Source organism: Lynx canadensis, chromosome B1, assembly GCF_007474595.2.
Source record: "Lynx canadensis isolate LIC74 chromosome B1, mLynCan4.pri.v2, whole genome shotgun sequence".
Taxonomy (NCBI): Eukaryota; Metazoa; Chordata; class Mammalia; order Carnivora; family Felidae; genus Lynx; species Lynx canadensis.
In genome coordinates this window covers 85,822,091-85,849,060 of record NC_044306.2, presented here as the reverse complement: position 1 = coordinate 85,849,060, position 26,970 = coordinate 85,822,091, and the positions used below count along the sequence as shown (strand labels likewise).

General features: G+C 42.4%; 1 protein-coding gene across 1 annotated transcript; it reads right to left on the bottom strand.

Moving 5' to 3' along the window:
- Positions 1 to 235: 235 nt before the first annotated feature.
- Positions 236 to 19,710, bottom strand: UCP1 (uncoupling protein 1). Its single transcript, XM_032593040.1, has 7 exons — positions 19,541 to 19,710; positions 7,774 to 8,661; positions 6,933 to 7,131; positions 5,245 to 5,445; positions 5,047 to 5,148; positions 3,915 to 4,095; positions 236 to 1,094 (listed from the first exon to the last, which is right to left on the bottom strand). Exons 2-7 carry the CDS (start codon positions 7,897 to 7,899, stop codon positions 980 to 982), a joined length of 924 nt encoding a protein of 307 aa, XP_032448931.1. The 5' UTR covers positions 7,900 to 8,661; positions 19,541 to 19,710; the 3' UTR covers positions 236 to 979.
- Between the last annotated feature and the right edge of the window lie 7,260 nt (positions 19,711 to 26,970).

Here is a 26,970-nt window from a genome sequence, read left to right as displayed (position 1 = left end):
ATACCACGATTCTAAAATTTTTTTTAATGTTTATTTATTTTTGAGAGAGAGAGAGAGAGAGAGAGAGAAGGGGAGGGTGGAGCAGAAAGAAAGGGAGACACAGAATCTGAAGCAGGCTCCAGGCTCTGAGCTGTCAGCACAGAGCCTGACATGGGACTTGAACTCACAAACCATGAGGTCATGACTTGAGCCAAAGTCAGACGCTCAACTGACTGAGCCACCCAGGTGCCCCGACACCATGATTCTAATAACAATAGGCCCAAATGACTATAGTGACTTAGATTAGAAGTTGTTAAAAGTGCCGTAAAATATAGACTCTAAAAATTAAAAAAAAAAACTAATAATTACATTTAAAGTAAGTTTCTGCCTATTGGTTCTAAAGACCTTCACTTGTTATTGGACCACTTTGTAGTCTAGGTGAACTGCAAGTCTTAGATTCAGATATAGGTCCAAAACGGCAAACCTTTAAAGGTATTAATGGTCCTTTATTGAATATATTAACTTACAACTGGGTTAATAAGTTAAAAGGAAACATTAAATATTTATAAACCTAAAATGCACTGCTCCATTTGCCTCTTCTGGCGACCTGAATTATAATTAAAACATATTAAAGTTCTTCATATCCAATCGTAAGACCCCAGCCCTCCCCAAACAGGCGGATTCAGTCATTTATCCGGACACTGCATTTGCCAGGGTGCATACTGAGTGTTTTGTTTTCTCCCTCTTAAAACATGGAGAATAAAAGTCACAAGAAATAAATACAATTTTTTCTTTAAAACACTCCCTCTTAAAACACTGAGAATAAAAGTCACAAGAAATAAATACAATTTTTTCTTTAAAAAGTCCAAAATTCAATTAGTGTTCCTCTATCTTTTTAGGGTGAAATAAAATGAGTAGGTTCTGTTTGTTTTGGATTTTAATTATCTGGTCAGTCAGCACAGATTCCCACCATTGTGTTACATCCTTTTCCTGAAGACGATTATGTGGCACAGTCCATGGTCTGCCTTGACTTCATCAGTTCCCTCTTCAGCTGTTCAAAGCACACAAACATAATGACGTTCCAGGATCCGAGTCGCAAGAAGGAAGGTACAAATCTAGGAAAGTGCACATCACCATTCTCTGAGTTTGTTAGATTTCTTAAAGTTATTGCGGCACAGACAGCTTATGCTTCTCACTGTGCCACTCTTCTCAAATAAAGGCACTTAAAGGTAGCTATTTTTCACCCTTCCCTACTGTGCACCTAAAATAATATTGTCTAAAACTTCTTCAAAACAACAAAACCGAGGTGCTCACATCTAGACACATACATACACAGCCTTCACTCCCTCCAAAGCATGTCTCGTTCCTGAAGGGGCATTTTCCAATAACTCCCCTTTTTTGAGGGGTGGGGAAAGTTCTGCTTTGTTTTGCTCTGCTTTCTGGATGGGAGATAAAAACTGTTGAAAGAGGAAAAGGAGAAAGCAAAGAAAAAGTGATAAGTGGACCGACCATTTTCCAGAGTGAAGAAATTCGTGCTGTCCAGATCTTGGCAATTCTTGTCCTTAAACTGTCAAGAGACTAAGTGCATTTTTTGGTTTTGCTTTTTGTGGGTTTTGTGTGTGTGTGTGTGTGTGTGTGTGTGTGTGTATGTGTTATGTTTAAGAATTATGTCAAACTGTGCAGACCAAATGATTGACTTCAAATGCCTGTTTGCAGCAATGAGATATTCCAGAAAAAGATGTCATCAGTTAAATCTGCCTTGGGTAGATTTTTTAAAGAGATCTGGCCTATAAAAATCAGACCCCCAAGATTTTTGTGTGTGGTTTTGTTTTTTGTTTTGTTTTGTTTAGGTCTCAATACATTTCTTCTGACTCCTGGATGGATGTGTGTGTGTGTGTGTGTGTGTGTGTGTGTGTGTGTGCATATTTTAATTACATATTTTAAATGTTCATAAGTCTACCATTTTACCATTTTAAGTGTGTAGTTCAGTAGCATTAAGTACATTGTGAGCAACCACTGCCCATCTCCAGAACCTTTTGGTCATCCCTAACTGAAACTGTACATATTAAACAAGAATTCCCTATGCTCCTACCTCCCCCAGCCTCTGCTAACCACATTCACTTCTGTCTCTATGAATCTGACTACTCTAGATGCCTCATATATGTGAAATTACACAACATTTGTCCTTCTGGGGCTGGCTCAATTTATTTAGCGTAATGTTTTCAGGCTTCATCCTTGTTGTCACATGTATCCCCAAAAGGTTTTAAATTTAAAAAAAAATATATTGTTAAATGGTTAATGGTTGATAACTGATATATCCATTCTAAATTAATTTTGTAATGTATTTCATTTGTATTAACATATAAGTGCTGATTATGGTGAATTGGAACCTTGTGGATAATGTGATTGGTGCATCTATGCTTTTGATAAGGTTTGAGGCATTGCCTTACAATTTTAAACGGTTATAGAATGTTGTTATATTATCACTAGTTTAGTCCTTATGAAGTATATCCATAAATTAGTTCATACTGTATTTTCTTAGGAAGGTAGTTTCCAATATAATATTGCTTAATGGGAAATGGGATCTACACGATACTAGTTTCTAGGTGAGTATAATAATTATCTAAGCCACACCATTTTCTGCATCACTTTTCCAGGTCAGTGGCAATGATTTTTCTCTACTTTTACTTTAATACAATCTAAAAATCTGAGTCCATCAAGTCACAATAGTGAAAATTCCAGCTATCGCACTACTGGTATTTACCCAAATATAAGAAAGCTAATTCAAAGGGATACATGCATCCTTGTGTTTATAGCGGCATTATTTACAATTGCCAAGATATGGAAGCAGCCAAAGTGTTCATGGATAGATGAATGGATAAATATGTGGTACACACACACACACACACACACACACACACAATGGAATATTACTCAGCCATGAAAAGAATGAAATCTTGCCATTTGCAATGACATGGATAGAGCTAGAGAGTATAATGCTATGGGAAACAAGTCAGTCAGAGAAAGATAAATACCATATGGTTTCACTCATAAGTGGAATTTAAGAAACAAAAAAGCAAAGGGAAAAAAATAAGACAAAGACAAACCAAGAAACAGACCCTTAACTATAGAGAACAAACTGATGGTTACCAGAAGGCGGGTGGAGGATGGGTTAAAAATGTGATAGGGGAGAAGGAGGGCTCTTGTGATGAGCGCTGGGTGATGTATGGAAGTGTTTAGGGGCACCTGGGTGGCTCAGTCGGTTAAGCGGCCGACTTCGGCTCAGGTCATGATCTCGCGGTCCGTGAGTTCGAGCCCCGCGTCGGGCTTTGTGCTGACAGCTCGGAGCCTGGAGCCTGTTTCGGATTCTGTGTCTCCCTCTCTCTGACCCTCCCCCGTTCATGCTCTGTCTCTCTTTGTCTCAAAAATAAATAAACATTAAAAAAAAATTAAAAAAAAATAAAGTAAAAGTGTTGAATCACTATATTTACACCTGAGACTAATAGAACACTGTACATTAACTGGAATTAAAATAAAAACTTGAAATTAAAAAATATTTTTAAAAAATTTAAATAGTAAAAATCAAATCCTATTTTCTCTTACTCCTCTATTACACTTTCTCTCCACTTTATAGTTCTCTAGCCCCGATCAGGCAAAATCCCATCTATGTTTCCAATAGACTGGGACCAAGTGAGAGGTCACTGATTTTAAGTGAGCTTCTGATTGAGGCTGAGAAAATTTTAATATCACAGTTTTTAATGTTCTGGCCCAGTGTTGGAGGATTGGAGATACTTATGGCAAGGAAAAGTAGATACTAAGTATACTGCATAGACAAAGGCTGGTCAGCTATATGTCAACTATTTGGACAAGACAGCACCCCAAAACACATAGATACTGTGAACACAGCATTACAGATAGAGAAGACCATATCCTACCCTTTGAAAAAAGCCAGTGGTCCTTCTTTAGTGAGCATTGTAATTGCACAGCTGGGCACACTTGTGTACTGTCCTGGTGGAGAATTAACAAATCTGGTTTTTACCACATCCACTGGAGAGGACAGAACAGTTGTGCAAAATCCGGCAATGAGAGCTGACACAAAGTGGCAGGGTAGGTCATCTAAAACGGACCAATGAGACAAGTCAGCATCAGACTTTTGGAAGAAGCTTCTAGTTTTCAGTTCTCTATCAGATCCTTATAGAACCTGTTAGAATATTTTAGGAACCTATCCAATGGTACTATATTTTAGATAAAAACACTGATGAGCTCCTTATTTAACCAGCTCATTTGGATATAGTGTGGGATGGACTCACCTTCTGAATTATGCTATATAAAGAATAAGATGCCAACAAAGTCCCATATATTAGTATTAAATGAGAATAATGCTGATTAAGAATATAGTTGCATTTTCTTTTTGTTGTAGCAAAACATCCAATATTTAGAGTTTGGATTTTTTTAATTTATTTTATTTTATTTTATATTTGAGAGAGAGAGAGAGAGACAGAGCATGAGCAGGGGAGGTTCAGAGAGAGAGGGAGACACAGAATCTGAAGCAGGCTCCAGGGTCCAAGCTATCAGCACAGATCCGGACACGGGGCTCAAACTCATGAGCAGTGAGATCATGACCTGAGCCGAAGTCGGACGTTCAACCGACTGAGCCACCCAGGTGCTCCCCCCTCCGCCACTTTTTTCCTTAAAAACTCTATCTAATGGGGCCACCTGGGTGGCTCAGTCGGTGAAGCATCTGACTTCAGCTCAGGTCATGATCTCAAGGTTCCTGAGTTCAAGCCCTGCATTGGGCCCTCTGCTGACAGCTCGGAGCTGGAGCCTGCTTCAGATTCTATGTCTCCCTCTCTCTCTGCCCCTCCCTGCTCTTACTCTGTCTCTCTTTCTCTCTCTCTCTCTCAAAAATAATCATTTAAAAAAAGTTATATCTAATGTTCAAAATTACTTAATTTTTTAAAAGAGAGAACTGTTACAATTAGGGGGTTTAGTACAATGTGGCTGGAGAAGCTCCAGGATGAAATTGTAAATGCACAGACCTGGTTGTTATCTACAATAGGAAGTTACCTGCTAGTAGTTTGTTTTTCACGAGGGCCTCCTTCATTAGATCATATGTAACTATCTCTGTACAATTGATGATGACATTTCTCGTCAGATTGGGGGTAGTCCCTGAAAAGAAAATGTTTAATATCTCCAGTATACGATAAAGTGGTAATTGAATACATGTGTTTTAATAATTATAAAATTCACCTTAAAGTCAGTTACCTTTCCAAAGGCCTGTCAGGCCTTCCGTTGTTGCTATAATTCTGTAAGCATTGTAAGTCCCGGTGTATCGGGGTTTGAGACCATGCAGATGGCTCTGTGCTTGAAGTCTGACCTTCACGACCTCTGTGGGTTGCCCTATGAATACTGCTACTCCTCCAGTCGTTAGACCAGCTGAGATCTTGCTTCCTAAACCAGCTGTTGCTATTCAGAGAGAAAAAATATTTATCAAGCAAAAATTTAAAAAAAAACAAAAAACAAAACAAAAAACCAAGACCCAGAATGCAACTCTGTCTTTTTAATTTTAGTAGTTAGTATTATTCTATCTTTATATCTTTTCTATTTCCCCAATGCTTGTGATGATCATGCACTAAGTATGTGCTAAATCACTATAGGCTAGAAACCTCAAAGTTGACTAGAATTTTTTAAAAGACTTTGAAGCACCAAGAAACACAATACTTAGTTCTTTCCTATATTTGGGTCTCTTTTTCTGTATATCCCAACTGGGAGGAGGCACCAGTCACCAGGGAGGCTTAACCTTCCTCTCATCAATGGTGATGTTAATTATTGGACTTCGAGGTCTTAGGAAAATCCCAAGTGGGCAAAAGGCCCCCGTATGGGATGTCAAGTGGTATCAGGCTATGAAGGGTTACAAAGGGAACAACAACAACAAAAAGAAGTGAAAAAAAGTGATTTTTGATATAAAATTTTGAAATCTTTTAGCCTAAGTTACTCAAGACAGATATTATTTAATCAGCTATAAATAGTCTTGGAGCCCTCCTCTCCCACCCCCACCCCCATGCTCATTCCCATAATTAAAGTATGGATCAAAAACATTTACTCATCATGGGCTTTCTCAGTCATTCTGTTTCCTAATCTGTAAAATAGAGACAATAACATCTACCTCATAGAGTCACTGTGTCAGTTAAAATAATATCAATTCAGCACTTAACATACTAACCTGCATATAGGAAGTACAGCAATTCTTTTCCTAACTGTATGATTGTACTCTTTTCTCATCATGCTTGTCTAGGAGCTGAACATACAATAGATAACCATCTTTTAAATTGGCAAGCTTAAGTCCACTGTAGTCCTTCCTCACCGCTGCACCTGACTCGGTTCTCTGGTCTTCTCTAACACTGGAGACCTGACAAGGAAACTCTTAAAGGAAACGAGTTTTTTCCTGTCCTCTCAACTCTCCTCATGAGGTCTGATTTTCTTCCCTTCAGACCAAAGGTTTTCAAGTTTGCTGCATGCCAAAATTTCCAAGAAACTTGTGAGAACATAGATTCCCTGGTCCCAACCTGAGCAATTCAGATTCGGAGGACAAGGCAGTCCTCAGCACTTGGGAGTTTTAACAAGCTCCACTGGTGTTCCTGAGAGACTTCACTGTTTGGAGAACTTTGACTTAAATGTTATTTTGCAGCCCATCCATCTTCTCCAGATGGATATCCAAATGAGGCCCCAAATATCTAGGATCCACCGGGTGATTTTTACAAGTATAAATCTGCATCTGAAAACTGGATTTTGCACACTTTTCTTTCCATGAACGGTGAGTACCAAGCTAATATTGGATGCTTCCTTGACAATTTGCTATGAGAACCACTACCCTGCATGTAACATTGCTTGACCAGAGCTGGGCTCAGGGCATGTCTTTCTATCTGTCCTTCCCAGGAATGTTCCCTGCTTACTTTCTTTCCCTGCGCTGAAGAACTCCTGGACGGTGTCATAGAGGCCGATCCTAAGAGAGGCAAAGCTTATTTGTCTCTGGAGGCCAGCAGGCAGCCCACTATAGAGTTTCATCGGCCCTTCTGTTTTTGCCAGAGTGGTGATTGTTCCCAGGACACCTCTGTACTTAATGGTGCTGGAGGTCTGGCATTCGCCTTGGATCTGGAAATGAGAAAGGACAGGTCAGAGCGAAGTTAAAATTGAGTAAGGGGATCCTAACTGGTGAGGAAAGAACGAAGACTGGCCATAGGTGGTCCTCGGTGGAGGAGAAACTTTAAGCCAAGATTTTTCCGTCTGTGTTCCTATTTTCAGTTCCTTTTCCCTTTTCAGCAACGTCTCCCTATATATCTCTGTATCTCTCTAGCTATGTATATATGCAGAGAGATCAGCTATAATGCACATTTTGAACATTCCCACCCTCCCTGTATAAATTCTCCAGGACCCCTAAGCAGCAGATGCGAATGTGACCCCTCCAAATTAAGGAAGGCAAAGAGCCTGGCTTGTAAACTGGGAGAGGCTGGTATTGTTAGCCGTTAGAACATTTAATACACCCTAACTTTGGGGGCTTTGGCAGCAGACATGGTCAACCTGTCTTCCGTGGCTTCTTGTGGTTCTTCCGTTACTCTCAAAGCATTCCAGTTTCCCACCCTAATGCATCCAGTGCTGTGACAATGCCGCACCATTTGTTAAGGGGCCGACGGCCCTGCCTTGAGAAGGGGTGGTTAAACCAAAGCGCTTGTCAAAGGGACGCACAGAATAGATGTCCTCCCTCTCCTTGAGACACGTCCCCATCTCGCTCGCTACCTGTAGCCGGACTTTGGCCGTGTCCAGCGGGAAGGTGATCACATCCGCCACACAGGCCGCCACGCCAGCAGAGAAGATCTTGACCGCCATGGTCGGGGGCACGTCCGAGGCTGTCAGGCCCACCATCTTCGCTCAAACTGCGGAGCGACGAGCGGGCGCAAGGACGAAGGACTCGGGCCCCCGCAAGGTGGAATTTCTCCCTGCCTCTCTTCCCCTGTCTCGCTGGGACAGCAAACCGGCTTCCTGACTTCAGAGAGGCGGGGGACGCTCGCAGCTTGGGCGGCGCGCGGGCAGTGGCTGCAGGTGGAACCGGGCGCACCTCTCGTCTTCCCGCCCTCGCGCCGGGGAGGACCAAGGCTCGCTGGCTGGAAGCTCCCGTGCGCCCTGCCAGCGCCGGGTGACTTATATAGGCAGCCGCTCGGGGGCTGCGGCTCGCCAGGTCTCCGCAGACCGGGGGTGGACCTGGCTGGGGCGTGCCCTGGGGCGCCAAGTCCCTCCCACCCGCATCCTCGCCGCGCGCCTGGAGAGCCGGCTTCCACCCCGAAAGCAGTCGCCGCGCACCTAGCCTTCTGCGCCCTGCGCCCTGCGTCCGGCACTTCCGAGGGAGGGCGCACCGCAGCAGGGACCAGCCCTGGTCCCAGCTGGGGCCGGGAGCAGGTGCGGGCTTCCTAAACAAGCGCGATCTCGGGGACTCTGGTAAAAGGTCCTGCAGAGCTGGGAATTCACCCAAGCAAGAGTGGAGCGCCCCTTGTATCCTTCGGGCACCCTGGGAACCTTGCAGGCATCCTCTCGGCTTCCTTTCCTGTCTTTTTAACTTTTCATCCTCCTTTCTTCTTTCCAACCACCAAATCCAGACCCGGGAAAATCCAAGGCAGGAACCAAGAACACCTTGAATTTTAAAAAGAAATAAAGTGTTTCGTTTGAACGCTTTTTGCAGAGGTTGTCAAATGAAATCACTGACATTCTAGAAAGCAAATAGTAAATTGCTAATGCACTCTATGAAGCGAGATATAACTTGCTCCTTTTACTTTCCTTTCCTAGGACAGGGCGGTGGAAATGACACCGGCAGATCCCTTGGCTCCAAGGGGCAGTTCTTCTGATCTGGCTTGGTCATCTGGACTCCCACTTTTGCTTCCTTCTAGTAAAATATGGTTCCAGAGGCATCCCAGGTGGGAAATCTGTTGCTAGCTTACCTACAGTGATAAATTAAATGTTGCAATGTGTCTTTGTTCCTACTCCTACCCTGTGCAAATCTGTATTGTGAGCATTCATTTATTCTTTCGGTTCAAGAGTAGGGAAAATAGGATACAGAGCCCCTAGAGAATGGTTTCCAAATACTCTGTAGGAACAGGTTGTGTGCCCTGTGTGAAAAGCCTTTCTAGAGGACTTCCAAGAGAGGACATGGCTGAGAGATATTGAGGAAGCCAATGGTAAAGGTAGGGTGGGCTCTGAATAAACAGGAGAAGAAGACAGTGGTTTTCCTCCTCTGCAAACACCTGCTGAAATAAAGAGCAGTTGAGGCAAGTAGGTGGCATATACAAAGGCAAAGACTTGGGGAAAGCAAGGTGAATGTATGGGGATGTGTTCTGTTGACCTGCCTGAGAAAAATGGGTGATGGTAAGAAGGAGAGAGGCAGGGATGAAGTTGGTAAAAGATGAAAATGTGGAAGCCAAACATGACCAGCTGAGGGCTGATCCTGAGAGTCTATTCCAAATGTGTGTTCATGTTATCACTTCATGCCTGTGTAGTTCTTTACAGATTGTACATGTTGTATTTGATATGGTAGACAATACAGCTTTGTGAATGGTTTGATATAGAGTCAAAGATTTTTCAGAGATGACTCTAAGTTTAAGAACATGGATAGTAGTGGGGCGCCTGGGTAGCTCAGTCGGTTAAGCATCCGACTTCAAGTCAGGTCATGATTTCACCCCCGCAGACTGGGGGGTGGACCTGGCCGGGGCGTCCCCCTGGGCCGTGCTTGTGGGTTCGAGCCCCACTTCAGGCTCTATGCTGACAACTTAGAACCTGTAGCCTGCTTCAGATTCTGTGTCTCTGTCTCCCTCTGCCTCTCCCCTGTTTGCACTCTGTCTCTTTCTCTCTCAAAAATAATATGATAAACATTAAAAAAATAAAAGAGCACGGGTAGTAGGCTCAGTGATGGTGCCAGCTGATTGTCATGAGACAGTTGGGAAGGAGAGGTGATTTTAGGGGCAAGAAGATGAGATTAACTTTTAAAGTCTTGGAATTATTTGAAGAGAAGAGTGTTTATCATAGGTAAAAAGCTACCATAGAAAACTACATATAACATACTAAAAGAGCAAGAAATCAGAGCTGGGAGGTATTTGGGAGACAGCAATATGGATGCAATGAGAAAGGGCACGCTTTAAATGGGAGTGAGTACAACAGGATTGGGCCAAGTGGTAGGGGTACCCAGAGTTATGGTCTGGGAAGAATGGTCTTGTCAAAGGTAAAATTCGTAGTGTGTCCAGTCATGGAGCCATGATATTAGAGAATATAATTTAAGGAAGGGTGGGGTCTCGACTAGCATGAAATTTAGAAGATGTGTCAAAAGAGGACAAAAGTGAAGAAAAGCCTATTGAATTTGGCTCTAACGCTATCAGTCATCTTAGGGAGTATGCTGTGGTGGAGTCATTAGGTTGAGGCTGATGGCTAAGCAGAGATCGAGAATGTTCAGTATAGTGTGACTAAGTGTCTAAGAGGGGGACACTTTTCCTTGGTGACTCTAGTGAACATCTGCTATCAGCTGGTTAGTCCCCAGCTCACAACTCACCCCTTCTGAGAGGCCCTTGGAAGGAAGTAGGAGAAAGTTTGCCTCAGGTCGGAGAGAACAGTAGGGTAGAGGGTGGCGTCCCCAAGGTCAGACTTCTCTTCTGGCACAAAGAAGAAGAGGTGAAGAATAGGTCAGTGTGACCAAGGGTAACAGCCCTTTTATGACGTGGTTAAGGAATGGCAGCGAGTTCTTAACGTACTAAATTCCTATTTCCTTTTTGAAAATTTAGAGCAACATTTACAACTGTACTTGCTCAAGCTGTGGCCAATCAGGAATCACTGAACAAATGTCTCTATATTACATAAAAAAAGATAATGCTGTGCATTTGAATACTGTTCTACACTTTCCCATAATTCTGTCACTAACCACCAATAGGAAACACTGTGTTGTAGTTCTATAGATAACTGTGCAAATGACAGAAGAGATGATTCATAAAAAAAGAAATACAAATTTTAAAAATAGAGGTGATATATTTAATGTCATTGATAAAGTAATGTACCTTTTTCACCTAATAAACTAATACCCTGTCTCTACCAAAATTATAATTATTACCACATTGACATGTATATTTTCATATTATAAATTTAATCTTATAAATATACATAAATAATGAGTTAATTACAAACTGTGAATGTTAAAAACGTGATAATTATAATATCAGTACTATATTAATGACATCATTATAAATTTCCACAGTTCTTTTAGAAAACAGTTTGGCAGTATGCAATGAGCGAAGACAACATCCATGTCCTTTGATCTAATGATTCTTCTTCTGGATACCTTCCCTAAAATAATTAGCCAAAATGTGAAAAAGCCATATATAGGATGATGCTTACTGCAGTCTAATATTTGTAAGAGCAAAGTAGTGGGGGTACCTACATCAGTTTGTCTCACCTGGGTTTGTCAGAAGAATCATGCATATTAGTGACCCATAGGTGTCCACCTGTATGCAGCGGTACGTAAATGGAAGGAGAGACTGCACTTAGGAATTGGGAAAGTAGGGAGAGGGCAGGAAGGGGTTCTCTTAGTCCAGCCCAGCCCAAAGAGAGAGACTATCAAACTGTGTGTTAAAGGAGAAAATATTCTGTTTTCATAGCACAGTCATTTAAGAGAAACAAGCCCATGTGCAAATTCTAGCTAAGATACTTCCTGGCTGAGTGAGCATGGACAAATGACTTCTCTGAACTCGTATTCTTCACTTTTACAATGACTATTCTTGTGTCATAAGTTTATTCTCTTTTTTTTTTTATGTTTATTTTTGAGATAGACAGAGCGTGAGCGGGGGAGGGGCAGAGAGAGAGGGAGACACAGAATCCGAAGCAGGTTCCAGGCTCCGAGCTGGCAGCAAAGAGCCCGATGTGGGGCTTGAACTTCCAAACCGTGAAATCATGACCTGAGCCCAATTCAGACACTTAACTGACTGAGCCACCCAGGTGCCCACATGAGGTTATTCTTATTAATGGATCACTCTTTGTGCTTAGCACCAGCTGCACATAACTGTCGTAAGCCTATGAAAGATTTATCCACTTCATGCACATAACAAATATTTACATAGCCTATAACAAGTACTGGACACTGTTCTAAACACTTTTTGAAGTTTAACACACCTACTCCTCATCTCGGCCCTTTGAAAAATGTACTACTGTTGTTCCACGTCATGGATGAGGAAACTCAGAGGCTTAGAGTGGTTTAGAATGTTCTCCTAGGTCATGTAACCACTGAATGGTACACTTAGGGTCTGTCTGAGCCCCAAACCCTCTGTCATTATATGATACCCAAACTGCCTTCCCAATATATTTATGACATGATATTTTCCTATGCTTTGAAAATGTAGAATGGCGAGGTATACTTATATATTTTCTTAATAAATTATATAAAAAGTTTCAAAGAAGTCATGTGAAATATATATCCTTTACTTGGTTTGTATACATGATGAAGGGATTTACAAAGAGTAAACATTGCAACACTTCTACTTTTAAAATCACTTTAATTCAAGGGCGCCTGGGTGGCTCAGTTGGTTGAGCACCTGACTTTGGCTCAGGTCATGATCTTGCCATTCCCAAGTTCGAGCCTCACGTAAGGTCTGTGCTGACATCTCAGAGCCTGGAGCCTGTTTCAGACTCTGTGTCTCCCTCTCCCTCCGCCCCTCCCCTGCTAGCACTCTGTCTCGCTCTCTCTCTCTCAAAAATAAATAAACATTAAAAAAATAAATAAAATAAAATCACTTTATTTCATTTCATCTTCAGGAAGAGCTGGTGGAAGAGGTGGAGACGGTGATATATGAGATTTAGAAACATTTGATTTACAGGGATTGAGGCCCAGCGGAGGGACCAGAGAATGAAGAGGAAGAGGTGACTTGGAGAATAGGACATTCCTGTCCTCAGATACTTGGAGGCATATGCAGTGGACAGGTGAGATTTGTTCTGTACACAATTAGGGAAGAGCATTAGTGCCGAGGTAGGGAGAGTACTGGTAAGCATATTTTAGGTAAGCGTAAAAAATATTCTACTAGTCAATGTGATGGGAGATAGAATGTGTTGCTATTTTGGGTAAGGAGTTTGCATCACTACAGATATTTGGTTCTAGGTAGTTTTCCTATGCTTTAAAGATGTAGAATGCCTAGGTATACTCATATATTTTCTTAATAAATCATATAAAAAGTTTCAAAAAAGTCATATGGAATATATATCCTTTACTTGGTTTGTATACATGATGAGGGGATTTATAAAGAAAAGAATAAACATTGCAACACTTCTACTTTTAAAATCACTTTATTTCATTTCATGAAACATTTATTTGTTTAATCTCTTTACACCTGTTTTCCTGTGTGTAAAATAGGGATGGCAGTCATAAGTGCAGTTATAGTGGGGCGCCTGGGTGGCTCAGTTGGTTAAGCGTCCAACTTCGGCTCAGGTCATGATCTCGTGGTTTGTGAGTTCGAGCCCTGTGTCTGGTTCTGTGCTGACAGCTCGGGGCCTGGAGCCTACTTCAGATTCTGTGTCTCCCTCTCTCTCTGCCTTTCACCCACTCACACTCTGCCTCTGTCTCTCTCAAAAATAAATAAACATTAAAAAAATTTTTTTAAAAATTGCAGCTATCGTGATATTGTGAGGATGTAATTAAATAATACTAGTAAGATTTTAGCACAATAACTATAGAGGGGCACCTAGAAAAGGCATAATAAATGATCATTACAATTATATTTTATTAATGCAGTTTGGATGACCATTTTTCAGGTAGTTGTAAGGAACCAAAGCATTCAACTAACAGTTTTTTGTTTTTTTTTAATTTTTTTTAACGTTTATTTATTTTTGAGGCAGAGAGAGACAGAGCATGAACGGGGGAGGGTCAGAGAGAGAGGGAGACACAGAATCTGAAGCAGGCTCCAGGCTCTGAGCTGTCAACACAGAGCCCGACGTGGGTCTTGAACTCATGGACCGCAAGATCATGACCTGAGCCGAAGTCAGACGCTCAACCGACTGAGCCACCCAGGCGCCCCATTCAACTAACAGTTTTACTGAAAGGTGTACAAGTCCCTTCACACTCTGAGAACTTGAGTTCCAGATTCTGTGACCCATCCTGGGATGCAGTTATTACGTAGGGGAAGCAGGACTGGGACCCAGATCTCTTGGTGGAGGGCAGCCAGGAGTGGCATGAAGGTGAAATGGGGCCATTCCAGCTGAGAGCCAGCCTTGAGGCTCCCAGGGTGTAGGGGCTGCTGGGCTCTGTTGTGATGAGGACATGGTTGCCAGGTTAGAGGTCATGGCCCTGTTCCAGGATCCTCTCCCTCCCCTAATCTCCCAGACCAATGGAAATGTCAGAGCGATGCATCCTGCCTGGCGGAGAGGACTTGGCTAAAGGTCAAGGATTGCAGCCCTAGTGTGAATGTGAAATGGACACGGGGGGAAGGAGCAAAGACTAACTGAGGTTACCCTGGAAGCCTTCTCGGTGATGTCTGTGGTTGTTGCTTCAGTTTGCCTGTTTCCAACACTGCTCCCAAGTCAGAGACGTCCAGGAGGCCTTCTTGGCCAGACTGTGAAATGTCCCACTGCAGCCCCTGTGTGGCAAGCTGTCTGAGAAAGATGCAGCCTGACACTAAAAATTAAAGGTTGGATTTATTTCATCTACAGCATGATGGAGCCAGGCAAAGTAAAGAAATGACTACCTTGAACTATTTTCACATTGTTGTTTGAATGTGCTGGGTAAGATGCCAAAGGGGCAGGCAGTGGAGAATCTCCCCACGGAATGCAGTCTCCCACACCTGACGTGCCCAAGGTGCTGGGTCTGGAGGCAAAAAGATGGGGGAAACATCTGACTATATGCACTCTTTGTCATGTGCAAATGTATTTGTGTGCTTAAAATTCCATACAAGTTCTCTCTTTTACATTTTACTTGTGTAGTCAGAATGACTGTTTGGAAAGACATAAGCGACTGATTTATAAATGTCTAAATTTCTGGGGTGCCTGAGTGGCTCAGTTGGTTAAGTGTCAACTTCAGCTCAGGTCATATGATCTCACAGTTTGTGAGTTATCTCTGCTACCAGCACAGAGCCCGCTTTGGATCCTCTATCCCCTTCTCTCCCTGCCCCTACCCTGCTCTCTCACTCTCTCTCTCTCTCTGTCTCTCTGTCTCTCTCTCAAATAAATAAACATTAAAAAAAATTCTTAAGGGACGCTTGGGTGGCCGGTTAAGCAGCCGACTTTGACTCAAGTCATGATCTCGCAGTTCATGAGTTCAAGGCCCGAGTCAGGCTCTGTGCTGACAACTCAGAGCCTGGAGCCTGCTTCAGATTCTGTGTCTCCCTCTGTCTCGGCCCCTCTTCTGCTCACGCTCTCCCTTTCCCTCTCTCTCTTAAAAATAAATAAATGCTAAAAATTTTTTTTTAATCTTAAAAAAAATAAAATAAGATGTCCAAATTTCACAGATAAGAAAACAAAGTCTTTTCTGCATTATTTTCCTGTGATCCGTAGAATGACCTTTTGATCACTCTCCTGGAGGGTTTCTTTGCCCAGCTAAATTTCATAATGAAGTCACTCTCTTGGAGTTTAGTCTACTTAGAAGTAGACTCTTAGCATTGTGCTCTATTTCATGTTTCTAGCCCTTTCCCTTTGCAGGTGCTCCCTCTTTGTTTAGATCCTGTGCTAAACTCTTTTTTAGTGCTTCTTTTTTTTTTTTTTAATGTTTATTTATTTTTGAGAGACAAAGAGGCAGAGCATGAATGGGGAAGAGGTAGAGAGAGAGAGGGAATCCAACGCAGGCTCCAGGCTCTGAGCTGTCAGCACAGAGCCCCACTTGGGACTCTAACTCACGAACTGTGAGCCAAAGCTCACGTGTTCCATGACCTGAGCCAAAGCCTGACGCTTAACCGACTGAGCAACCCAGGCGTCCCTCAGTATTTCCTGATAGGGTATGAAGAGGATTGGCATTTGGGGGTATCTATTCATTGGGTGGAGCTCTTCTCCCATTCTAGCTGTTCTATCATTCTACTTGTTTATGCAGCGAATGTGATTCCACATGCATTTATTGTGCACTTGCTGCATGCACTGTGCTGAAGTCTGGGGAGATGGACACACTAATAATGATCGTGATATAATATGCTAGGTGCAGTGTTAGAGATGTACTCAGGTGATCAGAGAGCAGAAGAGAAGGGTATCTGACGCAGACTGTGGGCATGTGGGGGGCTTCCGGAAGATGATGCAGATGAATCCAAGTCTTAGAGAGTGAGTAGGAATTATCCGGGCAAGAGGTGTGGAGAGCAAGGTCATGCTGGTCACATGGGACCACACAGCCAAGACATGGAACCAAGGAACAGCACAGTAAGTTTGGATAAATAAAAGCTTATTGGTATTTTGGGATCATAAAAGGCAAGGCAGGAGGAGGCAAGAGACCAGACTTGAGCCTAAGGAGGCAGCGCAACTCTGGGAGGCTCTTCTAAGTAATGAGGAGGTTTTAAACACGGGAGGGACAAAGTTAGTTTTGTGTTTTAGATACATTTATGTGGCTTTGGGGCAGATGTCTTGAGGACCCTGAGGAAGAATCTGTTCCATGCCTCTTGCCTACCTTCTGCTGGTTTGCTGCCAGTCTCTGGAAGGGGGAAGCATCATCCTGACCTCTGCCTTCACCTTTATGTGGTGTTCTCCTTGTGTGTGTGTATGTCTTTTTATAAGGACACCAGTCCTATGGATTAGGGCCCACCCTAATGACCTTATCTTTTTTTTTTCATCTATAACAATTGTATATATTTAAGGTGTATGACATGATAATCGATAAACAGGCATAATTCGGAGATGTTTTGGGTTGGGTCTCAGACACTACAATGAAGAGAATGTCACGATAAAGCTAGTCAAAGTAATTTCTTGGTTTTCCAGTGCATATAAAAAGTATGTTTATACTGTAGTCTACTAAATGTGCAATCGTATTATGTCTAAAAAATTAATGTGCATAACTTAATTTTAAAATATTTTATTGCTAAAAGATGTTAAACATCGTCTGAGCGTTTAGCAAGTTGTAATCAGCAATCACAGATCATCATTACACATATAATAATCAAAAGTTTGTAATATTGCAAGAATTACCAAAATGTGACACAGAAACACAAAGTGAGCAAATGTCATTGGAAAAATGGGGACACAGAGTTGCCACGAACCTTCAGTTTGTAAAAAATGCAGTGTCTGTGAAGCATAATAAAGCAAAGTGCAATAAAATGAGGTGTGCATGTACATATACATAGTGAAATGATTACTAAGTTAAGCTAATAACATATGCATCTCCCCACATCGTTACCATTTTTTTCTTTTGTTGTGGAGACAGCACCTGACATCCACTATTAGCAAATTTCCAGTATTCGATACAGTATGATTAACTACATCATGCTGTCCATTAGACGTCTAGACTTATTCCTCCTACAGAACTATAACTTTGTACCCTTTAAAAAAAAAGTTTACTTATTTTGAGAGAGGGAGGGAGAGGCAGTGAGAGAGGGAGAGAGAATCCCAAGCAGGCTCCACACTCTCAGCTCAGAGCCCCATCCAGGACTCCATCTCATGAATCATGAGATCATGACCTGAGCCAAAATCAAGAGTTGGATGTTTAACCAACTGAGCGGCCCAGGTACTCCTCAGATTTTTTTCCTTTCTGTGTCTGACTTATTTCATTTAGCATAATTGTCTTCCAGCTTCATCCATGTTGCCTAATGACCTCGTCATTAATTAATTAATTAATCAATTTAACTAATTACATCTGCAGCAACCCTATTCCCAAATAAAGTCACATTCTGAGGTACTTGGGGTTACATCTTTTAACATATGAATTTGGTGGGAGAGGGACATAACACAACCCATAACAGGTGCCAGTGATAAGCTGCAGAGGACTTTTTTTTTAAGTTTATTTATTTTGAGAGAGAGAGAGAGAGAGCGTGCGTGCATGCAAGTTGGGGAGGGACAGAGAGAGAGGGAAAGAATCCCAAGCAGGCTCCGAGCTGTCAGCGCAGAGCACCTCGCAGGATTCCGTTTCACTAACTGTGAGATCATGACCTGCGCCAAAACTGGGTGGTTAAGCCGACTGAGCCTCCCAGCCGCCCCTGCAGAGGGCTCTTTTGGCAAACCTTGAGCTTAGATGTCACCGTTGGGTTAAAAAGGAATAAATAGAAAAACAAAGAGGAAGCATGGTGGCAAAGAGAACTTCCCTCTTCAAGGAGCTGGAAGAAAATGTAAGACAAATTTCATGGCCTATTAAAAAGGATGTGGTGGGGGGGCGCTTGGGTGGCTCTGTCAGTTAAGCGCGGGATCTCACAGTTTGTGAGTTCAAGCCCTGCTTCGGGCTCTGTGCTGACAGCTCAGAGACTGGAGCCTGCTTTGGATTCTGTGTCTCCCTCTCTCTCTGCCCCTCCCCCATTTGCACTCTTTCTCTCTCTCTCAAAAAAAAAAAACATAAATAAACGTTAAAAAAATTTTTTAAAGATGTAAAGAAGATAAGAATTTTGAAAAAAGAAGCAGAAAGTGCCAAAGAAGCAGAAAGTCCCATGAGAAATCATGCCAAGGGAAATATTAAAAGAGGATGAGAGGCAGGCGAATCAGGAAGAAAAGGGACCCGCGAGAGCTAAGAAAGAAAGGCAGAGAAATCAAAATTTCAATAGCCAAATGGAAATCTGATCTGGTGGAAAGAATACACAGAATTTGCATAGGGCTACTTAATGTTTCAAAATATTATTTTATGGGTTTTTTTCCCCTTCCTGTATTTTTCCTTTTAACTTCATCTCATTCAAGTGGGTAGCTGGCTTTACACTTACTGCTTTAGAGGTAGAAACAAATTAGTGGAATGGACACATTGCCCTGAAAAGACTTTCTTCCCAGCTTTTGTGTCCGGGAACTCAAGTCCCAGAAAGGAAGAGGGTGTTTGGTTAGAGGCAGGATGGCTTCCAAGAACAATGGGACCCAGTGGACTGCCCCCTCCTCCTGCCCCCCACCAATCCCCAGGAAAGAAAAGCAGCTTCAGAGAGTTTTACCTGCCCCAGGTGTGGGCGTGAAAAGTGTGGAGACAAGCAAGGAAAAAACTCTTCTCCCACTCTTGACACTGTAAGATCCATAGCACGACCCCAGGATGCAGCCCAGAATAACGAAGAATAAATTTTCTGCCAGACGTGCAGAAAGGAACGGGAATCAGAAATGAAGTTGCATCAGAAGTGAATTTGCCAACATCCGCAAGGCACTCACTACTAGAATTTAACAGTGATTTGAGAACAAACCAGAAAACTTCCTGAATGCAGAGAACATCGGACAGGAAAATAAAGCTGATTAGAGAGATAATAAACATGACAAAAAGAGAATAGTGATCCAATCATAAGGTATGGAAAGCTCAGAAACATCCAGATACTCAGGTAAAAATTACTTGAACAAGTAGGCCAGCTCATGGAGGGATGGATCAAAATTAAGAGCCCAAGAAAGAAGCTGGAAGAGGCTGCCTGCGGCCTTGGCTTACCTGAACTGCTCGCAGAACAAGGAACGGACCCTGGTCAGAGGAGGGCTTCCTGGCCCCATGCCTAGTCTGGCATCCTGTCCCCCAATGCTGCAGGACCAGGTAGCAGGCGCTCGCTCCCTGCCTCCATCACCTGCGTGCAGGTGGGCGAGCGATCCCCTCTGCCACAGCTCCTGCCCTGCAGACAGACAGACAGCCGCGTTAGGAATCCCCAGGCCATCTTTGCTCAGGGAGGAGCCCACAGGTTTGGTGCCTTAACCGTCCACAGCTTTCCAGTGTGGCAACATCAAGCTGTACAGAGACAAGTAAGAGAATAAGTAGTGGAAGAACAGAAATCAAGTCACTATTAACCAAGAAATGCCACTGGGGGTTAGAAATCCCTGCTGGAGAAGTCAGGACATAGAAAATAAAGCATAATAGTACCACATGCATACGTATTTCAGCAGGACTTCTGAAGTTTAACAAAAGGCGTGTGAGTGTTTCCTGGGCACCAGAATTTTAAGCACCAGTCGTCCAACCATCCCCAGATGATAGCTGCCTGGTGTTTTTGAAATTACATTTGGGAAAATATTATGAAAATCTTCTGATAGGAATGTAAGAAAACACCCGTGTGTTATGGAACATTGTGCATTTCAGTAGCATTCATCAATCTTTCACTTTTGGTGACTTATCCATCATATCCTGTTTCAAGATTTTGTATTTCCATGCACTGAGTTGTTAAAGAGCTGTCTGTTTGGATTACTACCTTTAGTTGTGGCTTTTTTTAAATTAGTAAATTGTTTTGTTTATTACTTAGATTTATCTAAAAACCACCAAGCATCCATATATTCATTAAACAGACTTCATTTTCTTACAGCAACTTTAATTTGTTTTGCAATTGCCTGTATTTCTTTTGGAAGATCCAGCTACCTGTCTATCAAAGCCTGAATTCACACAACTCTGCTTTTGTCCATATCTTTTCTATTATGTGATGACTTTCATCTATATGACTTTTGTAATCTGCTGGGCAGAAGTTGTTACTCTGGGACAGAGGACTAAGATAGTTTTCAATATAGATGAGCCTGTCCATAGTTTCATTTTGGATGTGATTCTACACTGTAATCCTCCCTCGTTTATTACCTATTTCTTGTAAACTGGGCACTTTTTTATTATTTCAAATAATAATATTTTTTTCTAGTAGTATGGACTCCAGCCTGTATTGAGATGAACATCCCTTGTGTGTATATTATCAGTAGTTTTATTATTTTTACAGTTTACTAGTTTAGCTTTCATAAAGTAAATTAAACAGACATTGAATGTCTGTCTAACTAGCTTTAAATGCAGCTTATCTCATTTAAAGTCCATGATCTTGAACAAATGGAAAACCAGATCATTAATAGATTGCCATGTTAAAACAAATCAAAGAGTTCAGGGGGCCCCAGGGTGGCTCTGTCAGTTAAGCATCTGACTCTTGGTTTCAGCTTAGGTTGTGATCTCACATTTGTGAGATCGAGCCCCGTGTTGGGCTCTGTGCTGACAGTGCAGAGCCTCCTTGGGATTCTGTCTCTTTCTCTCTCTGCCCCTCCCCAGCTCTTGCGTGTGTGCTCTCTCTCTCTCTTAAAATAAATAAACATTAAAACAAGACAAAAACCCGAAAGTTTGTTATGTTTAAATAGATGGAGGGCAAGAGTAAATATTTTGCGTTCAAAAACAGGAAAAACTATAGAATATCCAGAAAAGGATAATTCAAACCATATAAAAATGCTTACTTAGATGAATGAATTGGCATTCATGCTATAGTGGTAATTGGGGTTTTCATACTCAAAGTTTATTGAAGTGAAGTTCCTCATGAAGCTTCCATCTATTCAAAAAGTGTCATTCGGGACACTTTGTTCATTCCAAAAAAAGTATTACCTTATCCAAGAAAGTTATCCACAAATTTGTTTTTAAGACACAGAATAAAATTGCATACACTTGGCCGTATTAAGGTTTACGTTGATTGAAATTTTATTGAATGTTAATATTTGTTATTTATGTTAATAACTAGATACTTTTTATACTTATTTATGTTAACCTGAGATTTCCTGATGACTTTGATATCATGATATCAAGATTTTTTTTTTAATTAAAAAATTTTTTTAATTTATTTTTTGAGAGAGAAAGAGAGACAGAGAGACAGAGCACGAGTGGGGGAGGGGCAGAGAGAAAGGGAGACAGAATCTGAAGCAGGCTCCGGCGGGGCTCCAAGCTGTCAGCACAAATGATTTTGATATTTTTGCCAATTAAAAAAAATGGAGAAGTTGGAACATGGAAGGACTGGCAGGGGCGGTACAGCCAGTTAAATGTAGATTTACATGTTGTAAACATGGTTATAAAACTGAACATGAAAGTGATTAAAAAAATGTTTTAATGTTTATTTATTTTTGAGAGAGAGAGAGAGAGAGAGCACAAGTGGGGGAGCGGTAGAGAGAGGCAGGGACACAGAATCCGAAACAGGCTCTGAGGTGTCAGCACAGAGCCTGATGTGGGGCTCGAACCCACAAACCATGAGATCATGACCTGAGCCAAAGTTGGCTGCTTAACCGACTGAACCACCCAGGCGCCCCATCACAAAAATGATTTTTACAAGAGTAGACATAAAATGTACAAAGGATAGTATTTAATCAATAAGTTTAGTCTCTAGAGCCGTATTAGATCATCAGAGACTACAAACACAGAGGGCCAGGAAAGTCGATTGGTGAATGGACAGGCTGTGTTGTTGTACTCGTGTAGTGAAACACCACATAGCAGTAAAAACAACATGCATGAATTTTAAACGAATTAGTGTAAGTGAAAGAAGCCCATCTCAAAGGCTACGCATTGTCCATCTGACTCTCTTGCTATAACATTCTAGAAAAGGCAGTACTCTAGAAAAGGAGAAGAGATCAGTGGTTCCTAGGGCTGGGGGGAAGGGTTTGCCTATAAACAGGTTAAATGAGAGAGTTTTGGGTGAGAGGTAGAGCTCCACTGAACCATAATTATAGTGATGATGGTTGTACAACTCCATGAATTTGTCACAACTCCTAGAACTGTATACCAGAAAGATGGCAGTTTACGGTATGTAAATAAAAAATACACTCAAAATGATTTTATTTTATTTTTTAACGTTTATTCATTATTGAGAGACAGAGAGTGAGCAGGGGAGGCGTAGAGAGGGGGAGGCACAGAATCTGAAGTAAGCTCCAGGCTCTGAGCTGTCAGCACAGAGCCTGATGCAGGGCTCGAACTCACAAATCACGAGATCATGACCTGAGCCGAAGTCGGTTGCCCAACCAACTGAGCCACCTAGGCACCCCACTCAAAATCATTTTAAAAAACCAACCCTTGAATGGATTACCTTTAATAATTGGCAGTGAATGAGTATTTCAGAGGTTCTTGACTCTGATCTTCTTCAATGGATTGGGTCCTCTTGGTTTCTAAGTTCTTTTGGAATCCAGATCTGTTGCTTATAGACTTTGTCACATATGCTCTTAATTTTAATCAACTAAAAGATTTAGTCCTTTAAATTTCAACCACTCCTTGGGGCACCTGGGTGGCTCAGTCGGTTGAGCGTCTGACTTCGGCTCTGGTCATAATCTCACGGTTTGTGGGTTCAAACCCATATCGGGCTCTGTGCTGACAGCTCAGAGCCTGGAGCCTGCTTTGGATTCTGTGTCTCCTTCTCTCTCTGCCCCTTCCCTGCTCACACTCTGTCTCTCTCTCTCAAAAATAAATAAACATTAAAAAAAAAAAATTCAACCACTCCTTTAAGTACCAACCAGAACTTTTACTAAGGTAAATCATAATTTTTCATAATGTGGGAGCTACTGACCTGGAAATGAATGCTTAGACTTGCTATTATAAGCAATTCATGAACTATAGAGTTTTCTGTTAACATGGCTATAACGAAAAGAAAAAGATAACCGTAGGCTCAGAAAGGTAGGAAAAATCATTCCTTTTTAGTACATTCAAATGTCTAGGTTCCACGTTTCCTCAGAGGAATCCTCTGCCCTGTAAATTATATGTCTGAATTTTACAAGAGTTATACACTGTGATTTTTGAGAATTTAAGCTTGCCTCCTTTAGTGAAAATTCAACTCATTAAAAAAACAAACAAATCATGCAATGCATTTCCCACCTGTAGCATTGTCACTGGTCGGGAGTATAGTGGTCCAGGGGGAGCTGAAAAAGCGTGGGAAAAGTAACTTGTGATATTTCATCTCTTCTGGGCTTGCAGGGATCTCCACACTCCACCACGCTCCTGGGTGGGGATTTAGGATAACGCCTCCCCCAGCCTGCCCTGCCCTCACCTGGCTGCAACCCTGGTAATGTAGGTCATCCTCTGGGGCTGGACCCAAAAATTACATAAATGAATATGATGCCTTGGGAGTCACTTGCTGTTTTCACTCCCTTGTATGATTTAAAAATGTATCTAACCCATTCATCTTTTTAGACATTATGATTAGAGTATAAATCCATTTAGCACAGGATTTTGTCATATCTGTTTGTTTATTTCATATTTCCTTCATCCTTTAAGCATAGTGCTTTGTACGTATAAGGGCTCGATATGTATATTTCGCTTAGTTAACAAATACTTTTCAATATGTTTACGATTCAAGAGCTATTCTAAGCCCAGAGGATAAAGCAGTATACTTGCTTCCTTGGAATTATGTTGGGTAGGGGAAAGAATAGAGATAAGAAGCAAATAAAGACATTGATAATATCAGGTGATAATAGGTGCTACGAAGAAAACTAAAGCAGAATAAGAGGACACAGAATGATTGGGGACTGTTGTTTTTGACATAGTACTCAAGAAAGACATCATTAATAAGGTAGGATTTGAACAGAGATCAGAAGGAAAACAAGCCATGCTGATAACTGACAGAAATGTGCTCTAGGTAGAGGGCAAAACAAGTGCAAAGGCCCTGTGGCAAGAATTTGATCACATATTTAAGCAATAGCAAAGAGATCAACGTGTCTGAAGCAGAGGGAAGAAGGTGGATGTGTTAGAGCATAAGTATTGGGTTAGAGCAGCTGCCAAGACTGGATCATTTACGCCATGATGAACCCCTGGAATTATTAGCATGGTGGGAGGTTACTGAACATTTGAGAATAGAAGTGATGTAGCTTACATTTCAAAAAGAACGCCTATAGTATAACAATGATTATAGTAAAAAGACCAGTTAGGAGACTTTTACAGAATGCAAGTAAGTTTGGTAGTGGTCTAGACTAGGGCAGCAGCAGTGGAAATGGTTAGACCACACCTGATAGGATTCTGTGACATATTTCATATAGCATGTGGCTGAAAGAGAGAAGTCAAGAATAATTCCAAGATAATCTGGCCTGAGCCATTGGAGGAATGGAGCTAATGTGGAAGGAGCAGATTTGAGGGAGTGGGTGAAGTACTGAATTCAGCTTTGGACTTGTTGAGTTTAATCTATGAGATATCCAAGTCATTTCAGGGGCACCTGGGTAGCTCAGTCTGTTGAGCATCCGATTCTTGACGTCATCTCATGGTTTGTGGGATTGAGCCCCACAGCAGGCTCTGTGCTGACAGAGCAGAGCCTGCTTGGGATTCTCTGTCCCTCTCTCTCCACCCCTTCCCCCTGCCCCCGCATCTCTCTCTAAATAAATAAATAAACTTAAAAAAAAAAAGACATCCAAGTCATTTTAATCAAGCAATTGAGTGTATGATTCTGGGGTCAGGGGAGGCTCATTAATATCCAGATGATATTTAAAACACAGGACTGGGGAGCCTGGGTGGCTCAGTCGGCTAAGCGTTTGACTTCAGCTCAGGTCACGATCTCGCAGTTCCTGGGTTCGAGCCCCGCGTTGGGCTCTGTGCTGACAGCTCAGAGCCTGGAGCCTGTTTCAGATTCTGTGTCCCCCTCTCTCTCTGACCCTCCCCCGTTCATGCTCTATCTCTCTCTGTCTCAAAAATAAATAAATGTTAAAAAAAATTAAAAAAAAATAAAACACAGGACTTAATGAGACCACTTAGAGTGAGTGCAGATGGAGAAGAGAAGAGGACCCAAATCCAAGTCCTGGGACACATCAACATGTGGACATCAAGATGTTGGGGAACCAGCAAAGGAGACTGAGCAGGAGTGACCGGCGACGTAGAAGGTGGAAGGAGCGAGAACAGTGGCTCTGTTGCTGAGTGCAGAAAATATTTCAAGGAGTTTGCTTCAAATGACTGTTCATAAAGTTTTGAGTAGGTACCTGTAATTTGGGAGTGATCACAAGTGTAGACCCGATCCTAAGAAACTGGTTAGGAGAAGGAAATAACAGGTACCCCGTGTCTGTCACTGAGCACCCCAGACCCTCTTCCTTCCCAGTGCTGCAGCTAGCCTGCTTGTGAGGGCCCCTTCTCCTGTGGGGAAGGGTTGCCCGGGGCCGAGCTGAGAAGTGTAGAGTGAAGGGTCCTGCACCGGGCGAGCACCACCTTCACCCCCAGGCCAGGCAAATCCCTAGGATTCTAAGGCGTGAGGCTGGGCTCTCAGCAGTGACCTCAGGATGACAGGAGAGGCATTGTGCGAGAGTTGGAGGGTTGGGGGCTTTGGAGTCAGAAAGGTTCGATTTTGAATCTTGGCTTACTATTCACTTACTATACAGGACTGAGCAAGTTCCTTAGTTTACCCTTCCATCAAGTGGGAATAATAAAGACTTGCCTTGAGAGATGAGTATAAGAATTAGAAATAATATACTGCACGTAGGGCTATGGGCAACACAGCATCGACACAGTAAACGGAAGCTGTTATTATGGCTACAGGCAAAAGCTAAGAGCTATTAACAAATACAAATCCTTCTGCCAAAACGATGGAGGGAAAGAACGGCAAAGCAGCAGATGAGGCCAAGCCAGATATGCATGACCAGTGGACACGTTAGTAGTGGCACACCAGGGCAAACGAAAGCCCAGGAAGACTCAAGTGCTGAGGGGATTTAGGGAGCTAGCGGCCCCTCACTCTTCCTGGAAACCTGCAGAAGGCCCGGGTTTCCTCACAGGCTTCCCAGCAGTTATGTGAGTGCCTCGTGACCTTGCTGGACCGGGGCACTGCCAAGGGAACCAGGGGGCCTTTATGAGCGCTGGCTGGACGAGCGTGTGCCCCTGAGGCAGATGGCTACCCCCCTGTTTCTGAACCTCATTAGGGAGGACGGCAGGTGGGAGGCCATGATACTCAGGCTCCAAATGGTGTGGCAACTCTGGCTGAGTTTTAAAAATCTTTCTGGGATTTCCGCTTGAACTCCCTGGCTTTTAGCTCCCTGTTCAACGAGGATGCCTGAAATTCTGCTCAGCTTCTTGATACGCTGCTTAGCAATGAGCAGAAGCCTTGAAGGGAGAGGAGTGTTCCATGTAGAGTTTACTTCTCTTTGCTAACATTCTCTCCAGAATTTGGGCCCCTCATGTCCTTGCTGCCTTGTCACTCCTGCATTCCT

Excerpts from the sequence above, each read along its gene's own strand:
- UCP1 (XM_032593040.1), bottom strand. The coding sequence starts at position 7,899 with ATGGTGGGCCTGACAGCCTCGGACGTGCCCCCGACCATGGCGGTCAAG. Across the intron at positions 7,132-7,773 it reads CGGCCAAAGTCCGGCTACAG|ATCCAAGGCGAATGCCAGAC; the intron begins GTAGCGAGCGAG and ends TCTCATTTCCAG. Across the intron at positions 4,096-5,046 it reads GAAAAACAAACTACTAGCAG|ATGACCTACCCTGCCACTTT; the intron begins GTAACTTCCTAT and ends GGTCCGTTTTAG.